This window comes from Aquarana catesbeiana, linkage group LG01 (assembly GCF_042186555.1).
Source record: "Aquarana catesbeiana isolate 2022-GZ linkage group LG01, ASM4218655v1, whole genome shotgun sequence".
Lineage (NCBI taxonomy): Eukaryota > Metazoa > Chordata > Amphibia > Anura > Ranidae > Aquarana > Aquarana catesbeiana.
In genome coordinates this window covers 129,938,521-129,962,834 of record NC_133324.1, presented here as the reverse complement: position 1 = coordinate 129,962,834, position 24,314 = coordinate 129,938,521, and the positions used below count along the sequence as shown (strand labels likewise).

Sequence of the window (24,314 nt, the reverse complement as noted above, 5' to 3'; positions counted from 1 at the left end):
TAGAAAAGTAGACAGAGAAAAAAATGCAAAGCATGCAGGGAATCCAGGAAGTGGTAAACTGAAAGAGACCACAGTGCACACAACTTCAAAAGGAAATTGTTCAAATAAGCCTATATTGGATTGTCAAAAATAACCATTGTTTGTATTGCTATTACAGTGCTGATGTCTGGAATTAAAGTGTATGATTTGACCATGTGACAGGGTGTATATATTAATTATCTATCCCAACAAGCAGCAGTCTATGATGCTAATTGTAGGGTCACTCAGGCACCCACACCAAATCTCTTCACATTCTTAAAGGCTACCTCGATGTGCACAAGCTAAAATGGATCTCCAGGAAAAAATATGTTTAGAAGTTAGAATGGGCAAGCTTAGTTACCTCTAATTACTGGTATCAAATGTCTGGAGGGCTGCTGGGGGTAGAAAATTACTCAGTTGTATTCCATGCCAGCTACAGCATGAGCTTTGATCTTCTGGGTGCAGTTGCTGCAATTTCACAGAGGAAGGAAAAGAAGGCACCACAAAGGGTTAATTCAACAAAGGAGTTGGAGGAAGGAATTAGTTGCTACGGTTAACCATGAATTGGTGAGAAGAACAGCAGCAGGCCAGTGCAGAGCAGATTACTGTCTAGAAACAGTTATTTGAGTTGAAACATTATCGTCTGGAGTATAGTTGAAGCCACTAAGAGTTAGGCTTCCATGCAAAGCCTCTATATTGGTTGACAGTTGGGTTACATAACACCATACTATTCATCGGGTCCAGTTCCCTCACCATGGTTGCCAGCAAGGTAGATGAGCCTTCAGGAGCAACCACAGCAGTGCCAAACCTATCTTTAGACACATGTATAACATTGTTAAAGTCACATAAAATAATCAAAGGAAAGTCCCTATACAGTACATGCTTCAGAACTGACCAAAGTGTTGGAGTACCTCAACTGAACGGAAGGCAAAAATAATTCACCCAGTACAAATTAAGAAATACACAAAACAATGCAATGTAAAAAGGTCCAACACACAGAAAGAAATGTCAGTACCTCTGGCAGGTAAAGCAGCATAAAAAAATGCCCACAGTAACTTGTATTGCACAAGAGGTTAGGGGAATTTATGGGTATTTGCTTTTACAAGAGTTTTTTTACCAAAACTTTTTTTTTTTTTTCCCTTTTTCTGATGGAAATTTCCTCTCAAAAATGCATTGGGTATTTTAAAAACTCCTGTAGAAGCTGTGTTCAGGCCCAGAAGCTGTGTTTAGACCCTAAAAAGCAAATAGCTTCCTTTCTCAATTTTGGCATGCCTGAAGGTGGTTCTATAAATAATAAATTCTCTAGAGTAATGGGGCGTACACACGGTCGGACTTTTCGGCTACAAAAGTCCAACAGACGCAGACGGACCAAATCCGGCGGACAATCCGATCGTGTGTGGGCTTCCCCGGACTTTCAGCGGACTTTTCCAGTCGCAAATCTGACAGACTTTAGATTTGGAACTTGCTTCAAATCTTTACGTCGTAACTCCGCTGGACCCAGAAATCTGCTCGTCTGTATGCATGTCCGACGGACAAAAACCCACGCTAAGGGCAGCTATTGGCTACTGGCTATCAACTTCCTTATTTTAGGCCGGTGTACGTCATCACGTACGAATCCGTCGGACTTTTGTGTGATCGTCTATAGGCAAGTCTGTTCATTAGAAAGTCCGCCCCAAGCCCACCAAAAGTCCGTCGAAAGTTTGTCGGACGGGCTGTTGGACTTTTGTAGCCAGAAAGTCCCACCGTGTGTACGCCCCATAAGAGGTGTCACAAGAATAGAAGGTGGTGTTCTATTATAATCTGGTATAGAGATCAGTGGTGTCTTTTACAGGATGGTTCTCCTTGCATGCATACTATAGCATTTTGATATTAATCTATTGTACAGCATAAAATAGTGATTTGTAATAAATAGACATGCAATGGCCACTTAAGAGCGACATTTTGTTTGTTGTAACTTGGCCAAGTAGGTACCAGTCCCAGGTCCACAATAGGAGAAGTTTCTGTGTAAACTTAACAGTGGGTTGAGAGCCTGGCTTCATTTCCTTCCCACCTCCCAAGGCTCACAATTAAACACTACCAATCAACACATTGAGAAAATTGTAAAGCTTAACCCCTTAAAGCTGCCTCCTGACAGCTCTTTAAATGGGTTTTAATTCCAGGGAAACGGCACAGCGTCTGTATCAGGTGATTAATGTCCAACAGTGGTCACATGATTGGGAGCCCGTCCCGATTGCTCCTGATCAAAGGCCTTAACGGAGAGTGGTCGGCAACAGCTCTGCCAGTTTGCTGGGAGCGTACAAGGAGTGCACTCAGCACACAACCCTACACTACCTTGAATATATAGGTGCTGGGCATTAAAGTCCACCTTTCTTGCCACCATATATATGTGGTACATGATCAGCAAGAAGGTGGTAAATTTGTCAATAATTCCCCATAGTTTTGTATTAAATACCCACCCACTTCCTCCCTGTTCCAGCGATATTTACTGTGCAGCCCTGCCCAGCCTTTGTCCTAAAATTAAAGATATACCGGATAGGGTTATAAACACAGGACGCTTAGTTGATGTGTATATCACAGCACACTTTGGGTTCTGGGACACCTGTGGTGCTAAAATTTGAAACAAACTTGACATGTAAGCACTTCGAGATGGCTTTCATGAGCTTAACAGAAGATTGCGTACTTTATTCACACTTCAAGATCTTATATAAAAGGCAATTGTCATGCAGTGATAACCTTTGAATATATGATTAATACAGGTTATAAACCCAACTTTAAAATAATTGCATATAGTCAGAAAAAAGCATGTCAGATTAAGGGTCCTTTCACACGGGACAGATCCGTGATGATCCGCCCCGTGAACATCCGCCTGCTCAGTGGAGATCGCTCCGTGGATCCCCGCTGAGCAGGCAGATGACAGGTCCGTCACTGCACACTGTGCAGCGATGGACCTGTCAGAGTGCCGCTCTTCCCCTATGGGGGGGTCGGATGACGACGGACCGTAGAGTCGGTCGTCACCCGATCCGAAAACGGATGGAAAAGTAGGTTTTCCCTCCGTTACACTTTTTCGGATCGGAGCGGGTCGGATGTCAGCGGACATGTCACCGCTGACATCCGACGCTCCATAGAGGTCTATGGAGGGTCCATTCAGGTCCGCCTAAAAAATTGACAGGCGGACCTGAATGGATCGTTCATGTGAAAGAGGCCTTAGACTGTTGAATTATAGAAGCCAATTCTGAAAAATGCCACATTTTTAAAAAATCCATGCTGGCAAATAAAATGCGATTTCTAAAGCATGTTTAATACACTTGAATTACAAAAGGTAAAACTGATAAATCAACTTACTGTGCTTTTATCTTTAAGAAGCTTCTCAATAACCTCAATGAGCAGGTCCTTTTGATCTGGATCAAGTCTAGAAAAATAAAACAGGGGAATCAGATGTAGAACAAATACTCTTAGTCTGCAAGTATTGTAGTCTCAGGATAGGGGATGAACTTACAGGTAATCTAAGACATAGCACGGGAGGCATTAAAAGTACCGTAAGTCAGTTTCAGCTGACAACACAGTGCCTCTGCTGCACTGAAATCCCAGTGTTATCAGCCCTGCTTGAGTTCTCCCCCTACTGGATTACAGAATCTCTCTCCCTTATGTTTTGAAGAGGGAAAATAGGGGGAAGCGTTTTACAGTCCAGAAGGGAAGATCCCACAAAAGAATGGCAACACTTCCTGAGATTTCAGTGCAACAGAGCCACTGTGCTAAGAAATGAGGAGGTCACTGGATCAACAGTTCTTTCTGTATTTGCATGTATTGCAGAGATGTACCAAACATGCTTTTTATCAAATACTTTAATAGACATGCCTTTTCAATATACAAGCACAAAAATGCCTAAAAGGGAATGGTTTTTAAAAACATTTCCTGTAGTTTGAAATCACTCAAGTCATTTCATGGCCCGAGGGCAGAGGGCATAGAGTTATGCACAGCCAAAGAATTATCTCTTTTACAGGCATCTTTCTCCTAATGATACATAATATTCTAGAAAGCAGGCACCAACACTAGACTGCACGTATTTCATTTGTTCCTATAAAGTCTTTATACTATCTGGTGGACCTCCAAACCTATGAGCGGATTCAAAGCCAAGCTAAAAGGTGGGCACATGTCACCTTCCCCTAGGATTCCATTAAATTTATTTTAGAACTGTTGCCAAAAAAACAATGCCATGTAACAAAGCAGGACTAGTGTTTTTCTGAATACTTCCCACATGTTAAATCTTTACCTTGTACTGTTTCAATTTCTGTTTAGACATAGCTTCTGCCAAGCTGCCTGGCTACAGAGTGGTTAATTAAAAGCTGGAAAGCTTCACCCACTCAGTACCACCCACTCCAGTCTCTAAACATCACACTGCTGTGGATAAGTGATAGCCTACCATTGACTGTACTGTACTAACCCGCATGAGTTTCTCCACATGGTAGCCACAGGCATTCCCTTGCTGCCCCCGCATGGGTTGTCAACAAAGGAAATCGAAATTGATTTACAACATAAAGCCTTGGTATTTACAGATAATAAACACATTTTACCACATAATTAGACATCAAAAGTATAAATAAAACATTACTGAAATCACTACACCTCAGAAAAAATAAAATCACGAGTTTAAGGGATGCAGCCTGGTTCAGGATTTATAGCCTGAAGAAACCACTTTTTGCGTAAATAAATGGGATAGGCATTTAAGAGCTCTGCTGTAAAAAATAGTTTATGATGGAAGAGCTGTTTAAATCTCTACAACACATACAAATTGACAATTTTGTCTCTAAAACAAATAAGTGTAATTTCGACCAACCTGTAAATACCGTATCTTGGAGTACAGTATAACAGGCAAAGTATTCATAGACCCTGGGTTACAGGCTCGTACCATCAGATGACTGGACACCAGCAAGCTTTTGAGGACATGGCTAAAGGGGACCTCCTCCCCTACAACCCTATCCCACTCTGAGTCCTCAGTTTTGTAGTAAGAAATGCAAAGTACACAAGGAATGGAAGGGAGGGTGGTCTGTGTCCTGTACTCCAATGAATGGAATGCACTGGTAGTTCAAAGTTCCTCTCATTTTAATGACACACTACAGGATACAGGCAAAGTATTTCTACAAAATGCCATACAACACTTGTGTTCTAAACGCTAATCAAATTCTTTCTAAGCTGCTGAAGCCAGAGACTGAGAAGCAGGATGAAATAAGGGGTCCTGAGAGAGCAGATCCTAGAAGTACAAGAATGTATGTGTAACTGGTCCTTCTAACCAATTTGATGCAATTAGAATCACTGTCTTCTTCTCTTGCTCTAAATCTTCTGGAGCAAACGAGGTAGAATTTGCACTGGAGATAAAGCATTGATTACCTTGAACTGAGACCTGGGGATTATCAGGTGTCTGAGGCCAGCACTAGAGGATCCTTGGTCCTGGCCAAAAACTGAGGTAGTTTGTTGTTAAATCTAGAGACCAGAAAGTCTACATCTGTGATTCCTCATTTCTGACATATCGGCTTAAATATGTCTGGTTGAAAAACTCATTTCCCTTGATCTAGTCCATGGAGTCTGAGATAGCCTATTTTCCAGATGCCCACCTCTGGGATGTGGACTGCACTGGACAATGGAGCTTTCATCCTTTAGATTGTCTGGCTTGCTTTCTTCAGGGCTGAAAGACAGGTGGTGCCCCCTTGGTGGATGATGTAGGACACAGCAGTGGCATTGTCTGGTTGCACCCTGGATTGGGTTTATTCATTGCTCTCTGCTAAAAGATGTTGATGGTTTGCACAGGTGACCACACTCTCTGTGCCGGGAGAGACTGAAACCCTCCTCCCCCAACCTTAAAAGACTGACATCTGTTACCACTTTCCAGTGATAGGGAAAGAAGGATTTCCCATTGTCAAGGTGGGCTGGAGATCCACCAATTTAAAGAATTCCTTGTTTGGCAGGATAAAGAGACAGGCGGGTAGAAAGGAGGAGTATGCTTGTTCCAAGTCCAAGTCAGCAAAATGCTTTGTTGGAGAGGCCTCAAATGGAACTGGGAGAATGAGGTAGCCTTGAAAGTGGCTACAATGAGGCCAAGACTTCTCATTTTCAATCTTTCCTTGTAATGATTGAGGGGGATTATGTACCAATGCTGCACCTAAAATTAGTGGAAAACTAATAACAATGCAAAAATGTATATATAAAGGGCACAAAGGAAACCATATAAAAATCAAATTAATAATATACACGGTGTATCTGATTAATAAAGTGCACAATAAAATAAACCATCATAAATGTACATAATAATCATATGTGAAAAAAATCTTCTTGTGTATGCTCCAACACCGTGAAAAATAAATTACCGTATATACTCGAGTATAAGTCGAATTTTTCAGCCTTTTTTTTGGGCTGAAAGTGCCCCCCTCGACTTATACGAGTCACCGCCATCTGTCTGCATGATCAGCGTGTCATGCAGGCAAACGGCGGCCGGCGTGTGATAATTCGTTCGGAGGCTATTCCAGCTTTCAAAAGCGGCGATTCCTGCTCGTCTGTGATAGGCTGAACACTCCATTTCCCAGCTGTCAGTGTACAGCCTATCACGGACATTCTCTCATCCTCGTCCGTGGTATGAGAATGAGAGAATGTCCGTGATAGGCTGACCGCTGAGTGTTCTGCCTATCACAGACGAGGTGGAGGAGGCGCGGCTTTTTAACAGTGGAATGGCCGCCGAAGTGTATTATCACACGCTGATCGGAGGATGGAGATCGCCACAGGGAGGATGGAGATCGCCACAGGGAGGATGGAGATCGCCACAGGGAGGATGGAGATCGCCACAGGGAGGATGGAGATCGCCACAGGGAGGATGGAGATCGCCACAGGGAGGATGGAGATCGCCACAGGGAGGATGGAGATCGCCACAGGGAGGATGGAGATCGCCACAGGGAGGATGGAGATCGCCACAGGGAGGATGGAGATCGCCACAGGGAGGTTGCACAGGACACAGGTAGGCTGCACAGGGACACGTGCACACAGGACACAGGGACACATACACAGGACACAGGGACACATACACATGTACAGGACACATGTACAGGACACAGGGACACATACACATGCACAGGACACATACACAGGATACAGGTAGGCTGCACAGGACACAGGGAGGCATGCAGCTGCAAATGGGCATTGTTGACCCTCTGCATTGCTCACCCTCGTCTTATACTCGGGTCAATACGTTTTTCCCAGTTTTTTGTGGTAAATTAGGGGCCTTGGCTTATACTCGGATCGACTTATACTCGAGTATATACGGTATGAACATTTCTGATGGTTTATGTTATTGTGCACTTTATTAATCAGATACACAGTGTATATTATTAACGTGATTTTTATATTGTTTCCTTTGCGCCATTTATATATACATTTTTCCTTGTGATGATTGTTTGACCCAAATTCTCGAGCATGGGCTCAGACAGAATTTTTTTAAATTTAAAGCAGGGTTCCCCTTAAATTCCATACCATACCCAAAGGGCCTGGTAATGGACTGGGGGGGGGGGGGAGGATCCCATGCTTTTTCAATGATTTTTATCTATATTGCCGAGACCCGACAATTCATTACAGCCGCAATCAGTTTTAAATGACAATTTTTCCTTTAGAAATGTCATTTTGCTGTGGTACTAAACACCGGAAAAATGCGCCACTTTACAGGCATACTATAAACATCCCCCCAGGCACAATATTTAACCACTTTAGTCCCGGAAGAATTTATCCCCTTCCTGACCAGAGCGTTTTTTGCGATTCGGCACTGCGTCGCTTTAACTGACAATTGCGCGTTCGTGCGTCGTGGCTCCCAAACAAAATTGACGTCCTTTTTTTCCCACAAATAGAGCTTTCTTTTTGTGGTATTTTAACCCCTCTGCGATTTTTATTTTTTGCGTTATAAACAAAAAAATAGCGACAATTTTGAAAAATCCCCAAAAAATAATAAAAAAAAAAATTTTTTTTTTCCTCAGTTTAGGCCGATACGTATTCTTCTACATATTTTTGGTAAAAAAAAAAAAAAAAAAAAAAAATCGCAATAAGCGTTTATTGATTGGTTTGCGCAAAAGTTATAGCGTTTACAAAATAGGGGATAGTTTTATGGCATTTTTATTAATATTTTTTTTTTACTAGTAATGGCGGCGATCAGCGACTTTTATTGCGACTGCGACATTATGGCGGACACGTCGGACATTTTTGACACATTTTTGGGATCATTGTCAATTATACAGCAATCAGTGCTATAAAAATGCACTGATTCCTGTGTAAATGACACTGGCAGTGAAGGGGTTAACCACTAGGGGGCAGGGATGGGTTAAGTCAGTACTAGGGAGTGTTTTCTAACTGTAGGGGGTATGGGCTAGCTGTGACACGTCACTGATCTCTGCTCCCGATGACAGGGAGCAGAGATCAGTGACACTGTCACTAGGCAGAACGGGGAGATGCTGTTTACATCAGCATCTCCTCGGTCGTCCTCTCCATGAGGTGATCGCGGGTATCCCCGCGGCGATCAAGTCCACGGGACCCGCGTCCCGACTCACGGAGCTCCCGGCCAGCGCACATGCAATTGCACAGCGGGGAATTCAATGGGACTTACCTGTACACCCATTTGCCCAGCCGTGTCATTCTGCCGACGTACATCGGCGTGTGCCGGTCGGGGAAGTGGTTAAAGGAATATTTCATTTTTATTGTTTCACTTTAAGCATAATAAAAAAAAAAAAAAAATCACTGCTCCCGAAAAAACTGCCGTTTAAAAAAAAAACTATTTTTCATTGATACATGTCCCCTGGGGCAGGACCCAAGTCCCCAAACACTTTTTATGACAATAACTTGCATATAAACCTTTAAAATGAACACTTTTGATTTTTCATGTTAATATCCCATATACTTTAACTGTGTTCGGGCAGCTTATTGTTCGCATATTGTTCAGTGTTCACAGAACATCCAAACAACCAAAAGTTCGTCCCGAACTTATGCTCGGGCCGAACCGTTCGCCCATCTCTACTAACGAGGAGGCTAAATGAGGATAAGCAGATAGGCATCTTGGAGGTTTAGGTATTCTCCTGGTCTCAGAGAGGCAATAACTGGCCTTGCTGATTCCTTGAGCAATTTTGGAACGTGTATGTATTTGCAGAAGGGTTTTAAGTCCAGAACAGGATGAATGCCTCAGTTGGGCATTGGAACCATTAACAGGTTTGAGTAAAAACTGTTGAGCCCGTTTTGTGGAGGTATTAGTACAACTACTCCCTGAGACAAGAGATGGTTTAGGGCATTCTGAAAATATGACTGTCCTTGGGCGGGATTTTGGTTTGATATAGAGAAGAAAATAGTGAGTACATAGAGCTTCAAGCTCTATTTTGTACCCTTTTAAAACCACTGGTTGGACCCACAGGTCAAGTACCCACAGAGAGACAAACAGACACCCTCCATTCTTAATAGTAAGGGTGTCCCCCTTGAATGGGAGAGGACTTTGGGAAACACTTGCTGTGCTTTGTGGCAGAAGTCTTCCCTCGAAAGAAAGGGTCTGACTTTTGGAAGGTTTAGAAGCTGAAATCTGGATAGAGCGATCAAGTGCTTTGCGTTTTGCAAAAGCAGTTACTCCCAAGTAGGGGCGTTGTGTAAATTTTCACTGTGGAAGTAAAACTTTCCCTCTTGAGACATAATTTATTAGTCGGTCAAGTGGCTCCCCAGACATCTTTCTTGAAAAGGCATACATGCTAGGCATCTTTTATAGACAACTTCAGCTGTGCAGGCTTTCAACCACAAGATTCTGCACGCGCATGGAGATTAGGGCCCCTCTGGAAATATCTTTCATGACATGTGGGCATCAACATAGCAGCAAGACAATTGAGTAAATGGCTTTATTCAATTTGGTCTAAAACTGAGCCTATAATATTCCTTATCCACCCCTCCCCAACTTTTTAATCAAGCAAAAACTATCAGTTCCAACCCTTATGCCAAGGTACTAAGTGGAATCATGGACTGACTTGTCCTTTCAGCCCTAAATCCAATTTCTGCCCAAATCTTGTAGACTTCCCTTCCACAACATCTCCAATATATGTCCCTTAACCAATGAAATCACCAAGCTACTCATTCACTTCCTGGTTATCTTTCACCTCAACTACTACAACTCCCTTCTCAAATGCCTATCTCTATACAGCCTATCCCCTTCAATCTATCATGAATGCTGTCACACTCATCCACCTTACCAACCACTGTGTCTCTGCCACCCCTCTCTGCCAATTCTTCCACTGGCTTCCAATCACCCAAGTAAAAAATGTAAAAATACTTAAAACATACGCCATCCACAATTGCCCCCTCTCCACTCTTCCACAGACCTCCTCTCTAGCCCCATTGTCTCCTCCAATGCTCACCTCCAGGATTTCTCCAGAGCCTCTCCCATCCTCTGGAACGTCGCACCTCAATCTGTCTGGCTATCCCCTACTCTCTCCTGTATTCCTTTGCACCACTTGATGCTTGCTATTAAATAGGAAGCTCTTATGAGCAGGGCTCTTCTAACCCTCTGGTATAGAATTGTATTGTATAGTAACTGTACTGTCTGCCTTATATTGTAAATACCTGCGCAAACTGTCAGCACTATATAAATCCTATATTACAATAATAATACATCTGTTAAAGCATGATGCTGGAATAAAGCGTCATATTAGTTCATCGGTACAGTTCATTGTCCTGGTCCAGTTTGCTGGAGATTAACATACTGAAATTTAGGCAAGAGCTGGTTGCAGGCCTTGGGCCTGCATGAGTAAAGAGCCTTTAAGAGCATCTCAAACTTTCTACCAGCAGAGTCTTTGGAAGAAGGAACCCCTTCAATAACTACAGTGAGATGCTTAAAGCAGAGTTCCAGCCACAAAAGAGGCAACATTACAGGTCGTTCCCACATCACTGTCCAGATACAGCTCCCAAGGTTTTACCTACGATGCACCACTACAGATGCACTACTCCTATCTGTGGCATGACAAGTAGAACGGAAGAAAGAGTTTGAAGAAAAAATAAATTAAAATATAATAAAGTAAAACTAAGCGTGGTTTCTCCATGAAGAAGAAGCCACTGTAATTCTCTTGTGACAAAGTGTTCTTCAAGCAGTGTTGGGTGAATTCTTCTTTAATGGCTAAGCTGTCACTTTTCAAAAAGAACATTGGGAAAATTATTTGAAAGGCTAAGCTGTCACTTTTCAAAAATAGCACAGCAGTGCAGGGCTCTGCCAGCACAGCCACGTCATTCAGTCACTGACAACGATCTGTGAAAGAGAACTACAAGTCCTGTCTACCAACTCTGCAGACAGTTTGTAGTTCTCAATGAACTGTGAGGGTTCTGCTGAGCGCCTTCGTAGATCATTCAAAAGCCCTGCAGCTTTCAAACTAACAGCCCGAACAGAGGTATAGGAAGAAAACTGTAGAGCTTGTCTGCAGGAGCCTGCAGAAAAAAATAATAAATGCACATTGTATTTCCTGCAAACATATGTGCATTAACCTTTCCAGGTAAAAGCTGCTGAAAGGGTATAATACTGGTGAAGTTTAAACTGGAGTAGCACTCCAGAGATATGCAGGGTACGGAAGAAGCTAGAATCTGAGCCATGGTCACGAGACTCCAGTCACAATGAAAAGGACAAAGCCGGTATGTCTATCCAAGCTGATGTGTAAAAGAATCAAGTCAAAGTGTGGAGCCATCTTTACCTATACAGCTTCTGAATGGCATGTGCTGCTGTCTTCCGTACATAGGGAGACAAGTCTGCTGCAGCCTCTTTTATAGCCAACATCATTATTGGGACAATAATTGGCACACGGATACTGGATAGGACTCTCAGTGCACTTGCACGAATCAGCTGATTAGGATCCTGAAAAAAAATATATATTGCAAATATTATTAGTACAAAGACCATAAATTCATAATTACTTACAAATTAAAAAAAAAAAAAAAACACACTGCGCACATCTCACCTTACTATTGTACAACAATTTCATAATAAATAAAAAAAACATGTGTGCACGCGCTTTAAAACATACGCAAGTCTGCCCACATTATAAGAATTATTTACCTACTGTGTGCAACAGGGTACATTGTAGGGTTCTGCGTAGCTAAAAATGTTGCCGTGTGCTAGTGTCTGTGCACAATAAAATGTGCTACTAGCACACATACAGTAAAAAGTATTGGCTGTCTCAGCACAATGTGCCATAACAATGCATGACATTACCAAATGTTTGATAATGCAACAAAAGTTTGAATGAGCCCATGGGGGTCTGTGCACCAAAATGAATTGTGATGCATTTTTAAATGCACCAAAACGCAAATATAACACCTGTTCACATCTGCGTCTAAAAACGCAGATGTGACATGCTGCATCTGGATGACCCACCTGCAAAGGGAGGGCCTTAAATGTAACTACTTTCATCAAGAAAAAAAAAGCAATGCCCTCTGGGTGATCAATGTACAGTTGGGCTCATAAGTTAACATTCCCTGGCAGAATTTATCATTTTTGGCCATTTTTCAGAGAATAGGCCTTGTTGACTCCTCTCCAAATGTAACGTTTATGGTTGTGGCCAAAAAGCTAAATTATGGTCTCACCACTCCAAACGACTTTGTGCCAGAAGGTTTGAGGCTTGTCTCTGTGCTGTTTGGCGTATTGTAAGCGGGATACTTTGTGGCACTTGTGTAGTAATGGCTTTCTGGCGACTCAACCATGCAGCCATGGCCTCCTTATTGTACATCTTGAAACCGCCACACCACATGTTTTTAGAGAATCCTGTATTTCACCTGAAGTTATTTGAGGGTTTTTCTTTGCATCCCAAGCAATTTTCCTGCCAGTTGTGGCTGAAATTTTAGTCGGTCTTTCTGACCGTGGTTTGGTTTAAGCAGAACCCCTCATTTTCCACTTCTTGATTAGAGTTTGAACACTGCTGATTGGCATTCTCAATTCCTTGGATATCTTTTTATATCCCTTTCCTGTTCAACTACCTTTTCCAGCAGATCCTTTGACAATTAATTTGCTTTCCCCATGACTCAGAATCCAGAAATATCAGTGCAGTATTGGATGAAAGATGCTAAGGTCTGTCAGGAGTCCAGAAACTCATTGACCTTTTATACACACACACCAATTACAAGCAAACAGATCACAGGTGAGGATGACCTTTAATAGCCATTCAAACCCCTTTGTGTCAACTTGAGCGCATGTTATCAGGCCAAAATCACCAGGTTATGTAAACTTTTGATCAGGGTCATTTGGGTAGTTTCCGTTGCCATTATGATTTAAAAAGAGTAAAAAGACAGTTTATTGATAATAAATGGCTTCAGCCAAACACTAACCAAGAGTGAAAGAAAAGTTTCTGTGTTATTCATATTCTCTGAAAAACGGCCAAGAAATAATACATTCTGCCAGGGTATGTAAACTTATGAGCACAACTGTACATTGCAAGTGTTTTAATAAACTTTTTTACAGTGTTGATTTTATCATTTGAAGGCGAGAGTCTGGTTAATTATAATCACCAGGTGTTAGAGCTGCAGAATTCTGGGTAAAATGAGAATCGCAATGTTTTTTTTTTGCTTAGAATAAAGATCACGAGTTTCTCATGATTCTTGCGGCGTAACATCTTTCACATTATTCAAAAAATTGGGCTAACTTTATGGTTTATATTTTTTTTTTTTATTCATTAAAAGTATTTTTTCCCCAAAAAATGCTTTTGAAAGACCACTGTGCAAATACAGTACGACATAAAATATTGCAACAACCGCCATTTTATTCTCTAGGGTCTCTGCTAAATTATATATATATATATATATATATATATATATATATATATATATATATATATATATATATATATATATATATATTAAAATGTTTGGGGGTTCTAAGTAATTTCCTTGCAAAAAATACAAATTTTAACTTGTAAGCAACAACTGTCAGAAAAAGGTTTAGTCTCTAAGTGGATAAACTCACCTCATTTACAGACAAAGCGGAACTTCAGTAATTTTTTTTCAACTTTCCATCTATTAAATCCTCTGCCCTTGTTGTATTAACCACTTAAGGACCGCCTCACGCCGATTTACGTCGGCAAGGCGGCACGGGCAGGCAAAATCACGTACATGTACGTGATTTGCCTCCCGCGGGTGGGGGGTCCGATCGGACCCCCCCCCCGGTGCCCGAGGCGGTCCCGTTTTGTCCCCCGGCGATCGGAGGTGAGGGGGAGGCCATCCCTTCGTGGCCCCCCCCCTCGCGATCGCCGCCGGCCAATCAGATTACTTCCTTTGCTGCTGTATGCTAAACAGCAGCAAAGGAAATGATGTCATCTCTCCTCGGCTCGGTATTCCGTTGCAGCGCCGAGGAGAGAAGACTGGTATGTGAGTGCACCAACACTACACAACACAGTAGAACATGCCAGGCACACTAAACACCCCGATCCCCCCCCCGATCGCCCCCCGATCACCCCCCAATCACCCCCCCCCCCTGTCACAAACTGACACCAGCAGTTTTTTGTTTTTTTTTTTTTGTTTTTTCTGATTACTGCATTGGTGTCAGTTTGTGACAGTTACAGTGTTGGGACAGTGAGTATTACCCCCCTTTAGGTCTAGGGTACCCCCCTAACCCCCTCAAATAAAGTTTTAACCCCTTGATCACCCCCTGTCACCAGTGTCGCTAAGCGATCATTTTTCTGATCGCTGTATTAGTGTCGCTGGTGACGCTAGTTAGGGAGGTAAATATTTAGGTTCGCCGTCAGCGTTTTATAGCGACAGGGACCCCCATATACTACCTAATAAATGTTTTAACCCCTTGATTGCCCCCTAGTTAACCCTTTCACCACTGATCACCGTATAACTGTTACGGGTGACGCTGGTTAGTTTGTTTATTTTTTATAGTGTCAGGGCACCCGCCGTTTATTACCGAATAAAGGTTTAGCCCCCCGGTCGCCCGGCGGTGATATGCGTCGCCCCAGGCAGCGTCAGATTAGCGCCAGTACCGCTAACACCCACGCACGCAGCATACGCCTCCCTTAGTGGTATATTATCTGTACGGATCAATATCTGATCCGATCAGATCTATACTAGCGTCCCCAGCAGTTTAGGGTTCCCAAAAACGCAGTGTTAGCGGGATCAGCCCAGATACCTGCTAGCACCTGCGTTTTGTCCCTCCGCCCGGCCCACCCAAGTGCAGTATCGATTGATCACTGTCACTTACAAAACACTAAACGCATAACTGCAGCGTTCGCAGAGTCAGGCCTGATCCCTGCGATCGCTAACAGTTTTTTTGGTAGCATTTTGGTGAGCTGGCAAGCACCAGCCCCAGGCAGCGTCAGGTTAGTGCCAGTACCACTGACACCCACGCACGTACCATACACCTCCCTTAGTGGTATAGTATCTGATCGGATCAATATCTGGTCCGATCAGATCTATACTAGCGTCCCCAGCAGTTTAGGGTTCCCAAAAACGCAGTGTTAGCGGGATCAGCCCAGATACCTGCTAGCACCTGCGTTTTGCCCCTCCGCCCAGCCCAGCCCAGCCCACCCAAGTGAAGTATCGATCGATCACTGTCACTTACAAAACACTAAACGCATAACTGCAGCGTTTGCAGAGTCAGGCCTGATCCCTGCGATCGCTAACAGTTTTTTTGGAAGCTTTTTATTGAACTGGCAAGCACCAGCGGCCTAGTACACCCCGGTCGTAGTCAAACCAGCGCTGCAGTAACACTTGGTGACGTGGCGAGTCCCATAAGTGCAGTTCAAGCTGGTGAGGTGGCAAGCACAAGTAGTGTCCCGCTGCCACCAAAAAGACGAACACAGGCCCGTCGTGCCCATAGTGCCCTTCCTGCTGCATTCGCCAATCCTAATTGGGAACACACCGCTCCTGCAGCGCCCGTACTTCCCCCATTCACATCCCCAACCAAATGCAGTCGGCTGCATGAGAGGCATTTTTATGTCCTCCCGAGTACCCCTACCCAACGAACCCCCCCAAAAAGATGTCGTGTCTGCAGCAAGCGCGGATATAGGCGTGACACCCGCTATTATTGTCCCTCCTGTCCTGACAATCCTGGTCTTTGCATTGGTGAATGTTTTGAACGCTACCATGCACTAGTTGAGTATTAGCGTAGGGTACAGCATTGCACAGACTAGGCACACTTTCACAGGGTCTCCCAAGATGCCATCGCATTTTGAGAGACCCGAACCTGGAACCGGTTACAGTTATAAAAGTTAGTTACAAAAAAAGTGTAAAAAAAAAATATATATATATAAAATAAAAAAAAATAGTTGTCGTTTTATTGTTCTCTCTCTCTCTATTCTCTCTCTCTATTGTTCTGCTCTTTTTTTACTGTATTCTATTCTGCAATGTTTTATTGTTATTGTTATTATGTTTTATCATGTTTGTTTTTCAGGTATGTAATTATTTATACTTTACTGTTTACTGTGCTTTATTGTTAACCATTGTTAACCATTTTTTTGTCTTCAGGTACGCCATTCACAAATTTGAGTGGTTATACCAGAATGATGCCTGCAGGTTTAGGTATCATCTTGGTATCATTCTTTTCAGCCAGTGGTCGGCTTTCATGTAAAAGCAATCCTAGCGGCTAATTAGCCTCTAGACTGCCTTTACAAGCCGTGGGAGGGAATGCCCCCCCCCCAGTGTCTTCCGTGTTTTTCTCTGGCTCTCCTGTCTCAACAGGGAACCTGAGAATGCAGCCGGTGATTCAGCCAGCTGACCATAGAGCTGATCAAAGACAAGAGTGGCTCCAAACATCTCTATGGCCTAAGAAACCGGAAGCTACGAGCATTTTATGACTTAGATTTCGCCGGATGTAAATAGCGCCATTGGGAAATTGGGGAAGCATTTTATCACACCGATCTTGGTGTCGTCAGATGCTTTGAGGGCAGAGGAGAGATCTAGGGTCTAATAGACCCCAATTTTTTCAAAAAAGAGTACCTGTCACTACCTATTGCTATCATAGGGGATATTTACATTCCCCGAGATAACAATAAAAATGATTTAAAAAAAAAAAAAAATGAAAGGAACAGTTTAAAAATAAGATAAAAAAGCAAAAAAATAATAAAGAAAAAAAAAAAAAAAAAAAAAAGCACCCCTGTCGCCCCCTGCTCTTGCGCTAAGGCGAACGCAAGCGGCGGTCTGTCGTCAAACGTAAACAGCAATTGCACCATGCATGTGAGGTATCACCGCAAAGGTCAGATCGAGGGCAGTAATTTTAGCAGTAGACCTCCTCTGCAAATCTAAAGTGGTAACCTGTAAAGGCTTTTAAAGGCTTTTAAAAATGTATTTATTTTGTTGCCACTGCACGTTTGTGCGCAATTGTAAAGCATGTCATGTTTGGTATCCATGTACTCGGCCTAAGATCATCTTTTTTATTTCATCAAACATTTGGGCAATATAGTGTGTTTTAGTGCATTAAAATTTAAAAAAGTGTGTTTTTTCCCCAAAAAATGCGTTTGAAAAATCGCTGCGCAAATACTGTGTGAAAAAAAAAAAATGAAACACCCACCATTTTAATCTGTAGGGCATTTGCTTTAAAAAAATATATAATGTTTGGGGGTTCAAAGTAATTTTCTTGCAAAAAAAAAAAACTTTTTCATGTAAACAATAAGTGTCAGAAAGGGCTTTGTCTTCAAGTGGTTAGAAGAGTGGGTAATGTGTGACATAAGCTTCTAAATGTTGTGCATAAAATGCCAGGACAGTTCAAAACCCCCCCAAATGACCCCATTTTGGAAAGTAGACACCCCAAGCTATTTGCTGAGAGGCATGTCGAGTCCATGGAATATTTTATATTGCGACACAAGTTGCGGGAAAGAGACAAATTTTTTTTTTTTTTTTTTGCACAAAGTTGTCACTAAATGATATATTGTTCAAACATGCCATGGGAATATGTGAAATTACACCCCAAAATACATTCTGCTGCTTCTCCTGAGTACGGGGATACCACATGTGTGAGACTTTTTGGGAGCCTAGCCGCGTACGGGACCCCGAAAACCAAGCACCGCCTTCAGGCTTTCTAAGGGCGTGAATTTTTGATTTCACTCTTCACTGCCTATCACAGTTTCGGAGGCCATGGAATGCCCAGGTGGCACAAAACCCCCCCAAATGACCCCATTTTGGAAAGTAGACACCCTAAGCTATTTGCTGAGAGGTATAGTGAGTATTTTGCAGACCTCACTTTTTGTCACAAAGTTTTGAAATTTGAAAAAAGAAAAAAAAAAAAAAAAGTTTTTTCTTGTCTTTCTTCATTTTCAAAAACAAATGAGAGCTGCAAAATGCTCACCATGCCTCTCAGCAAATAGCTTGGGGTGTCTACTTTCCAAAGTGGGGTCATTTGGGGGGGTTTTGTGCCACTTGGGCATTCCATGGCCTCCGAAACGGTGATAGGCAGTGAAGAGTAAAATCAAAAATTCACACCCTTAAAAACGCTGAAGGCGGTGATTGGTTTTCGGGGCCCCGTACGCGGCTAGGCTCCCAAAAAGTCCCACACATGTGGTATCCCCATACTCAGGAGAAGCAGCTAAATGTATTTTGGGGTGCAATTCCACATAGGCCCATGGCCTGTGTGAGCAATATATCATTTAGTGACAACTTTGTGCAAAAAAAAAAGTGTCACTTTCCCGCAACTTGTGTCAAAATATAAAATATTCCATGGACTCAATATGCCTCTCAGCAAATAGCTTGGGGTGTCTACTTTCCAAAATGGGGTCATTTGGGGGGGGGGGTTGTGCCACCTGGGCATTCCATGGCCTCCGAAACTGTGATAGGCAGTGAAGAGTGAAATCAAAAATTTACACCCTTAGAAATCCTGAAGGCGGTGATTGGTTTTCGGGGTCCCGTACGCGGCTAGGCTCCCAAAAAGTCACACACATGTGGTATCCCCGTACTCAGGAGAAGTAGCTGAATGTATTTTGGGGTGCAATTCCACATAGGCCCATGGCCTGTGTGAGCAATATATCATTTAGTGACAACTTTTTGTAAATATTTTTTTTTTTTTTGTCATTATTCAATCACTTGGGACAAAAAAAATAAATATTTAATGGGTTCAACATGCCTATCAGCAATTTCCTTGGGGTGTCTACTTTCCAAAATGGGGTCATTTGGGGGGGTTTTGTACTGCCCTGCCATTTTAGCACCTCAAGAAATGACATAGGCAGTCATAAACTAAAAGCTGTGTAAATTCCAGAAAATGTACCCTAGTTTGTAGACGCTATAACTTTTGCGCAAACCAATAAATATACGCTTATTGACATTTTTTTTACCAAAGACATGTGGCCGAATACATTTTGGCCTAAATGTATGACTAAAATTGAGTTTATTGGATTTTTTTTATAACAAAAAGTAGAAAATATCATTTTTTTTCAAAATTTTCGGTCTTTTTCCGTTTATAGCGCAAAAAATAAAAACTGCAGAGGTGATCAAATACCATCAAAAGAAAGCTCTATTTGTGGGAAGAAAAGGACGCAAATTTCGTTTGGGTAAAGCATTGCATAACCGCGCAATTAGCAGTTAAAGCGACGCAGTGCCAAATTGGAAAAAGACCTCTGGTCCTTAGGCAGCATAATGGTCCGGGGCTCAAGTGGTTAACTTTTGATAGTAAAACGTTTTTTTTTCTGCCAGGAAATACCTTATACAGCCCACTTCCTGTTTCTTGTCTGGTAAAAATCCTAGGCTTACAACATCATGCAAAGCTCTCTCTCTCAGAGTTTGCCAGGAAGGTAGGGGGGAGGAATCATAAGAGGGCCAATGGGTGTCTGTAAATCCAGGAAGTGAACAGGCAGCCGCTTCAGCTGCCCAAAGGTAACCACTAGCCGACCAGCCGCTGCGGCAGGTTGGCTCAGCAAATCTCCATAGCTGTACATCGCTCCTTTAAGACGTCCCAGCAGCACCCGCCGTGCGTCCCTGGAGCCGATGCGCGTGCCTAGCGGGTGCAATGACCGCCGGGCACCTGCAATCACTTGAGACAAAGCGAGAACCGGGACCTGTGAGTGTAAACACACAAATCCCGGTTCTCACGGCGTACATACTGAGTATGAACACCGATCTCTCTCCTCCCCCTAGTCAGTCCCATCCCCCCTACAGTTAAAACACACCCAGGGAACACAGTTAACCCCTTGATCGCCCTAGTGTTAACCCCTTCCCTGCCAGTGACATTTATACAGTAATCAATGGCTATTTTTAGCTCTAACTCGCTGTATAAAAGTCAATGGTCCCAAAATAGTGTCAAAAATGTCCGATCTGTCCATCGCAATCCTGATAAAAAACGCAGATCGCCACTAGTTACTAGTAAAAAAAATATATTATTATTATTATTATTATTAATAAAAATGACATAAATCTATCCCCTATTTTGTAGACGCTATAACATTTGCGCAAGCCAATCAATATACTCTTATTGCGATTTTTTTTTTACCAAAAATATCTAGAAGAATACATATCGGCCTAAACTAAGAACATTTTTTTTTTTTTTTTTTTAAATTGGGATATTTATTATAGCAAAAACTATAAAATATTATGTTTTTTGCAAAATTGTTGCCTTTTTTTTTTTTTTTTTTAGGCGTAAAAAAATAAATAAAATGTAGAGGTGATCAAATACCACCAAAAGAAAGCTCTATTTGTGGGGAAAAAGGGACATAAATTTTCATTGTCAGTTAAAGCGACGCAGTGCCGTATTGCAAAAAATTGCCTGGTCAGAAAGGGGGAAAATCCTTCCGGGGTTGAAGTGGCTAAAATGGTTGCAGCCAGACTCAGTGGAGGGAGATTCCTGCACGATATTTGGCAAGTACAGAATCACAGTATATATATATATATATATATATATATATATATATATATATATATATATATATATATATATATATATATATATATATAGAGGGAAGCTTCAGAATGGCAAAGATGTTTTTATTACAAATTATATGAGCAGCTTGCAGTTCCTCTTGAAGTTCATCTCTTTGATCTAAAAGAACTAAATGTTATAATGGTATAGTATAGTATGGTATGCTGTTTTAAGATCGTGAGGGGGGGTTGAATCATGATCTACCTGGCGTACTCTTCGTGCTCTGAAAAACTGCAGTGTCTGCATCCCTTTAGCATTATTACCCCTAGTAAAGCATCTCACCAAAACTAAAATTCCAAATGGAGGAATGCCTAAAATTTTACTTCTGCTTAAATGCACGCCATTCTGGGAAAATCTGTGAGCCAACTACATAAGCATGAAATTACATTTTTGGGGGCATTCGGTACACCAACAGTGCACAGAACACCTCCAGTTTGCCATATTGCATTGAAGTTTACAGAAAACTACAGTGGCTGTAAAAGAAAAAAAAAAAAAAAAAGAAGGCATTTTGACTTACTTGGAAATTCTCTCTTGAATACACTACAGGGCACAGGCTTGATAGTCATAGACCCTGTGGCATATGAATTTACCTATAAAACAAGCTTATATCACAGGGTCTATGCCCTTTCCTGGACAAAAAATAATAATTCTCCAATAAAATTTTACAGGCTCAACTCCCATTCTTAGACCAATGGGAGAAGGACCTCCATATTCATTTATATAACGTGCGATCAAAAGTTCATACTTCCCTACAAATCCTCTAAAAAGCAGCAAGTATCGGGAATCGGGCTACAAAATTATACTCAGATGGTATTGTACACCCTTGAAACTCCACTCCATCTATCCCTGCAGATTGTTGGCAATGTGGTGAAACTCCAGAAGACTTCCTTCACTTCTGGGTTAGTTTGGCAATTCAGACCTTTTGGAAGCTGGTACGTGCTATAGTGCTAAAATTCACTGAAAGGCCTGTCCTAGATTCTCCTGCCTTTTTTCTCTTATACAGCAAAATTTGATACCTCTAAAAAGGCATAAACAAAATTCATAGTACACATCTGCTTAATGCAGCCCAATTCTGTATCCCGACGCTCTGGGAATCTACCACTCCACCCTCCATTCCAGAATAGTTCTACTATGTTGAAGACATCAGACATATGAAAGAGTCAGCAAGCACTTTGAAAGGCAGAGAGGAAGTTTGTTGTTTTAATTTAAAATAAAAATTCATTGGTTTAATATCACTTTAATGCTTGCAAACTATTCACCCGAAAGTTGTCTACCCCTTTGTACTGGGTATTACATGCATACGGATTAGTCATCCCCCTTTCTTTACAGCTGGACTCTGCTATGTACTACTTCTAATATACAACTGCGAAACAAGTCATTCTGTAATTGAACCTTATTAAAAATAACCTTTCCTTTTCAACCTGCAACTTATTTTAAAGTGATATTAAAGTCTTGTTTTTTTATTTAAAAAAATAAACATGTTACACTTACCTCCTCTGTGCAGTGGTTTTGCACAGAGCAGCCCGGATCCTCCTCTTCTCGGGTCCCATGTCAGTACTCCTGGCCCCTCCTTTCTGCAAGGTGCCGACAGCAAGCAGCTTGCTATGGGGGCACCCGAGCTGAGCCGCTGCTCGATCGAGAGGGGGCTCAGGTAAAGTCTTAGGGTGGCTGCTGCACACAGAAGGCTTTACCTTCATGCATGGAATGCATGAAGGTAAAAAACCTTGTGCCTTAACAACCACTTTAATTTTTTGTAAAATGCAATACAATATCGCAAGCTGGAAGCATTCTGTACACAGATGGTGTACAGAAAGCCCCACTAGAAACCTTTCCTGCTTATGCAATTGGAGCACCGATTTTCCCAGAAGTCTGCACTAAGATACAAGTTAAATTTTAGGCATCCCCTGCAACCGTGTCATTTTTGGTAAGATACTTCCAAAAGGAAATTAGGTCTAAAAAGGGATGCAGACTGCCACTTTCCTCATTAGAAGCATGCAAGTGCAGCAGCTGATTGGTAATTATGAAATCATTCCCATTCATTTTGCACATGGTCACAGACAAACCAACCATTATTTCTTCAGAGCAACAAAAAGTAGGAATCTGCATCAAAGTCTGGTAAAATCCCTGCAATTTACGTTACTCATCCAGAAGGGAATATTTTTTCTCAAGTAGAGTTAATCTTTAAAAACTTCCAACAATTTCTTAAAATGTTCAATTTCACACTTTAGGAGTCATTTTGAGTACACATTTAATCCATTCTAATTCATAAAAGATATACAATTTTCTCTAAATTTTGCCTAAACCACAGAAAAGAAACTTACTTTTAAACCACGTTGAAAAGTGGCGATAGATAACAGAGCCAAATCTTGCTGTTCCTCAGCATACCGTACCAGGTAAACATACACCAGCTTTTTTATCTAGAAAACATGGAAAATAGAAATTGAATTAGCTTGACAAAAGGTAGGAAAAAAAATAAAAATAAAATCGCACAGGCAATAATGTCTCTCTCAATTGTAGCTCAGGGGAGTAAAAAAAACTCAAGTTGATTTGTTGAATGGTTTAAAAAGGAAAACAGGTGGCTACATCGACACGTAAGAGGAGCCTGCGTCTTAATGCTCTGTGTGTTCAATGTGTCAACATAGAACATTTTCAAACTTTTGACTTAAAACAAAATTATATACTCTCAATCTCCAGAGAGGCACTTTTATGGTTGCTGGGGCAAAAGACATAACAATATTAAATCACAGAAGGTTTCAAAATACAACACTTGTCCTTGTTCTGCTTTAGATTAGAGCAAATCAATACTGACCACAAGAGGCCTGTGCACTGAACAGCAGCGGGTTGCTGAGAATGGCTCCTTTGCTTGAAACCACTCTGTGCCCAGATAGGGGAGTGCGTAGAGAAGCGTGACTACACCACTCTCTCTGCACTTACTGCCATTCAGCCGTACTACATGCCTGGCTGTGAAACTAATCACAACGGGGCCGCATTAGTCCCGGGCAACACAGGAAGGTCTGTTTAATTAGTTTATCAATGCTAGAACATCAAACTTCATGACATATTGACTAAACCTTTGATTTTGGTCTGTACCACCAGCAAGGTACAGGTTCACACTCTGCATCCTTTGTCATCTGCTAACATCTGGTACGTAGCCCAACAAGGACTAGAGCAGCTTGGGCTCCAAATACGAAATTCATGGGACAGCATTTGATAAATAGCATTCAAATCATTAAGGACGAGAAATGTGCTCGGATGATTTCTGCACATGATTTTTTCCATTTTTCAGCTTTGTGATCACTTAAGACAAGGGAACAAAAAAGGGACAATAAAAACATTTTTTTTTTTAATCCAGTTAGCTTTACCCTCTACTGTTCTACCAAAAAAAAAAAAAAAATTCATATCACGGGGGGTCAGGGGTGTTCCATGCACAAACATG

At 41.9% G+C, this 24,314-nt stretch overlaps 1 protein-coding gene across 2 annotated transcripts in view; it reads right to left on the bottom strand.

Annotated features, from left to right (window-relative positions):
- The window catches only part of AP3B1 (adaptor related protein complex 3 subunit beta 1), a 524,279-nt gene that overhangs the window by 392,404 nt on the left and 107,561 nt on the right, over positions 1–24,314 (bottom strand). For both annotated transcript variants that reach the window (XM_073623849.1, XM_073623855.1), the window contains exons 4-6: positions 23,200–23,295; positions 11,745–11,905; positions 3,361–3,427 (exon numbers count right to left, since the gene is read on the bottom strand). In XM_073623849.1, the coding sequence (XP_073479950.1) occupies positions 3,361–3,427; positions 11,745–11,905; positions 23,200–23,295 (324 nt within the window). The remainder of the gene's footprint in view (positions 1–3,360; positions 3,428–11,744; positions 11,906–23,199; positions 23,296–24,314) is intronic.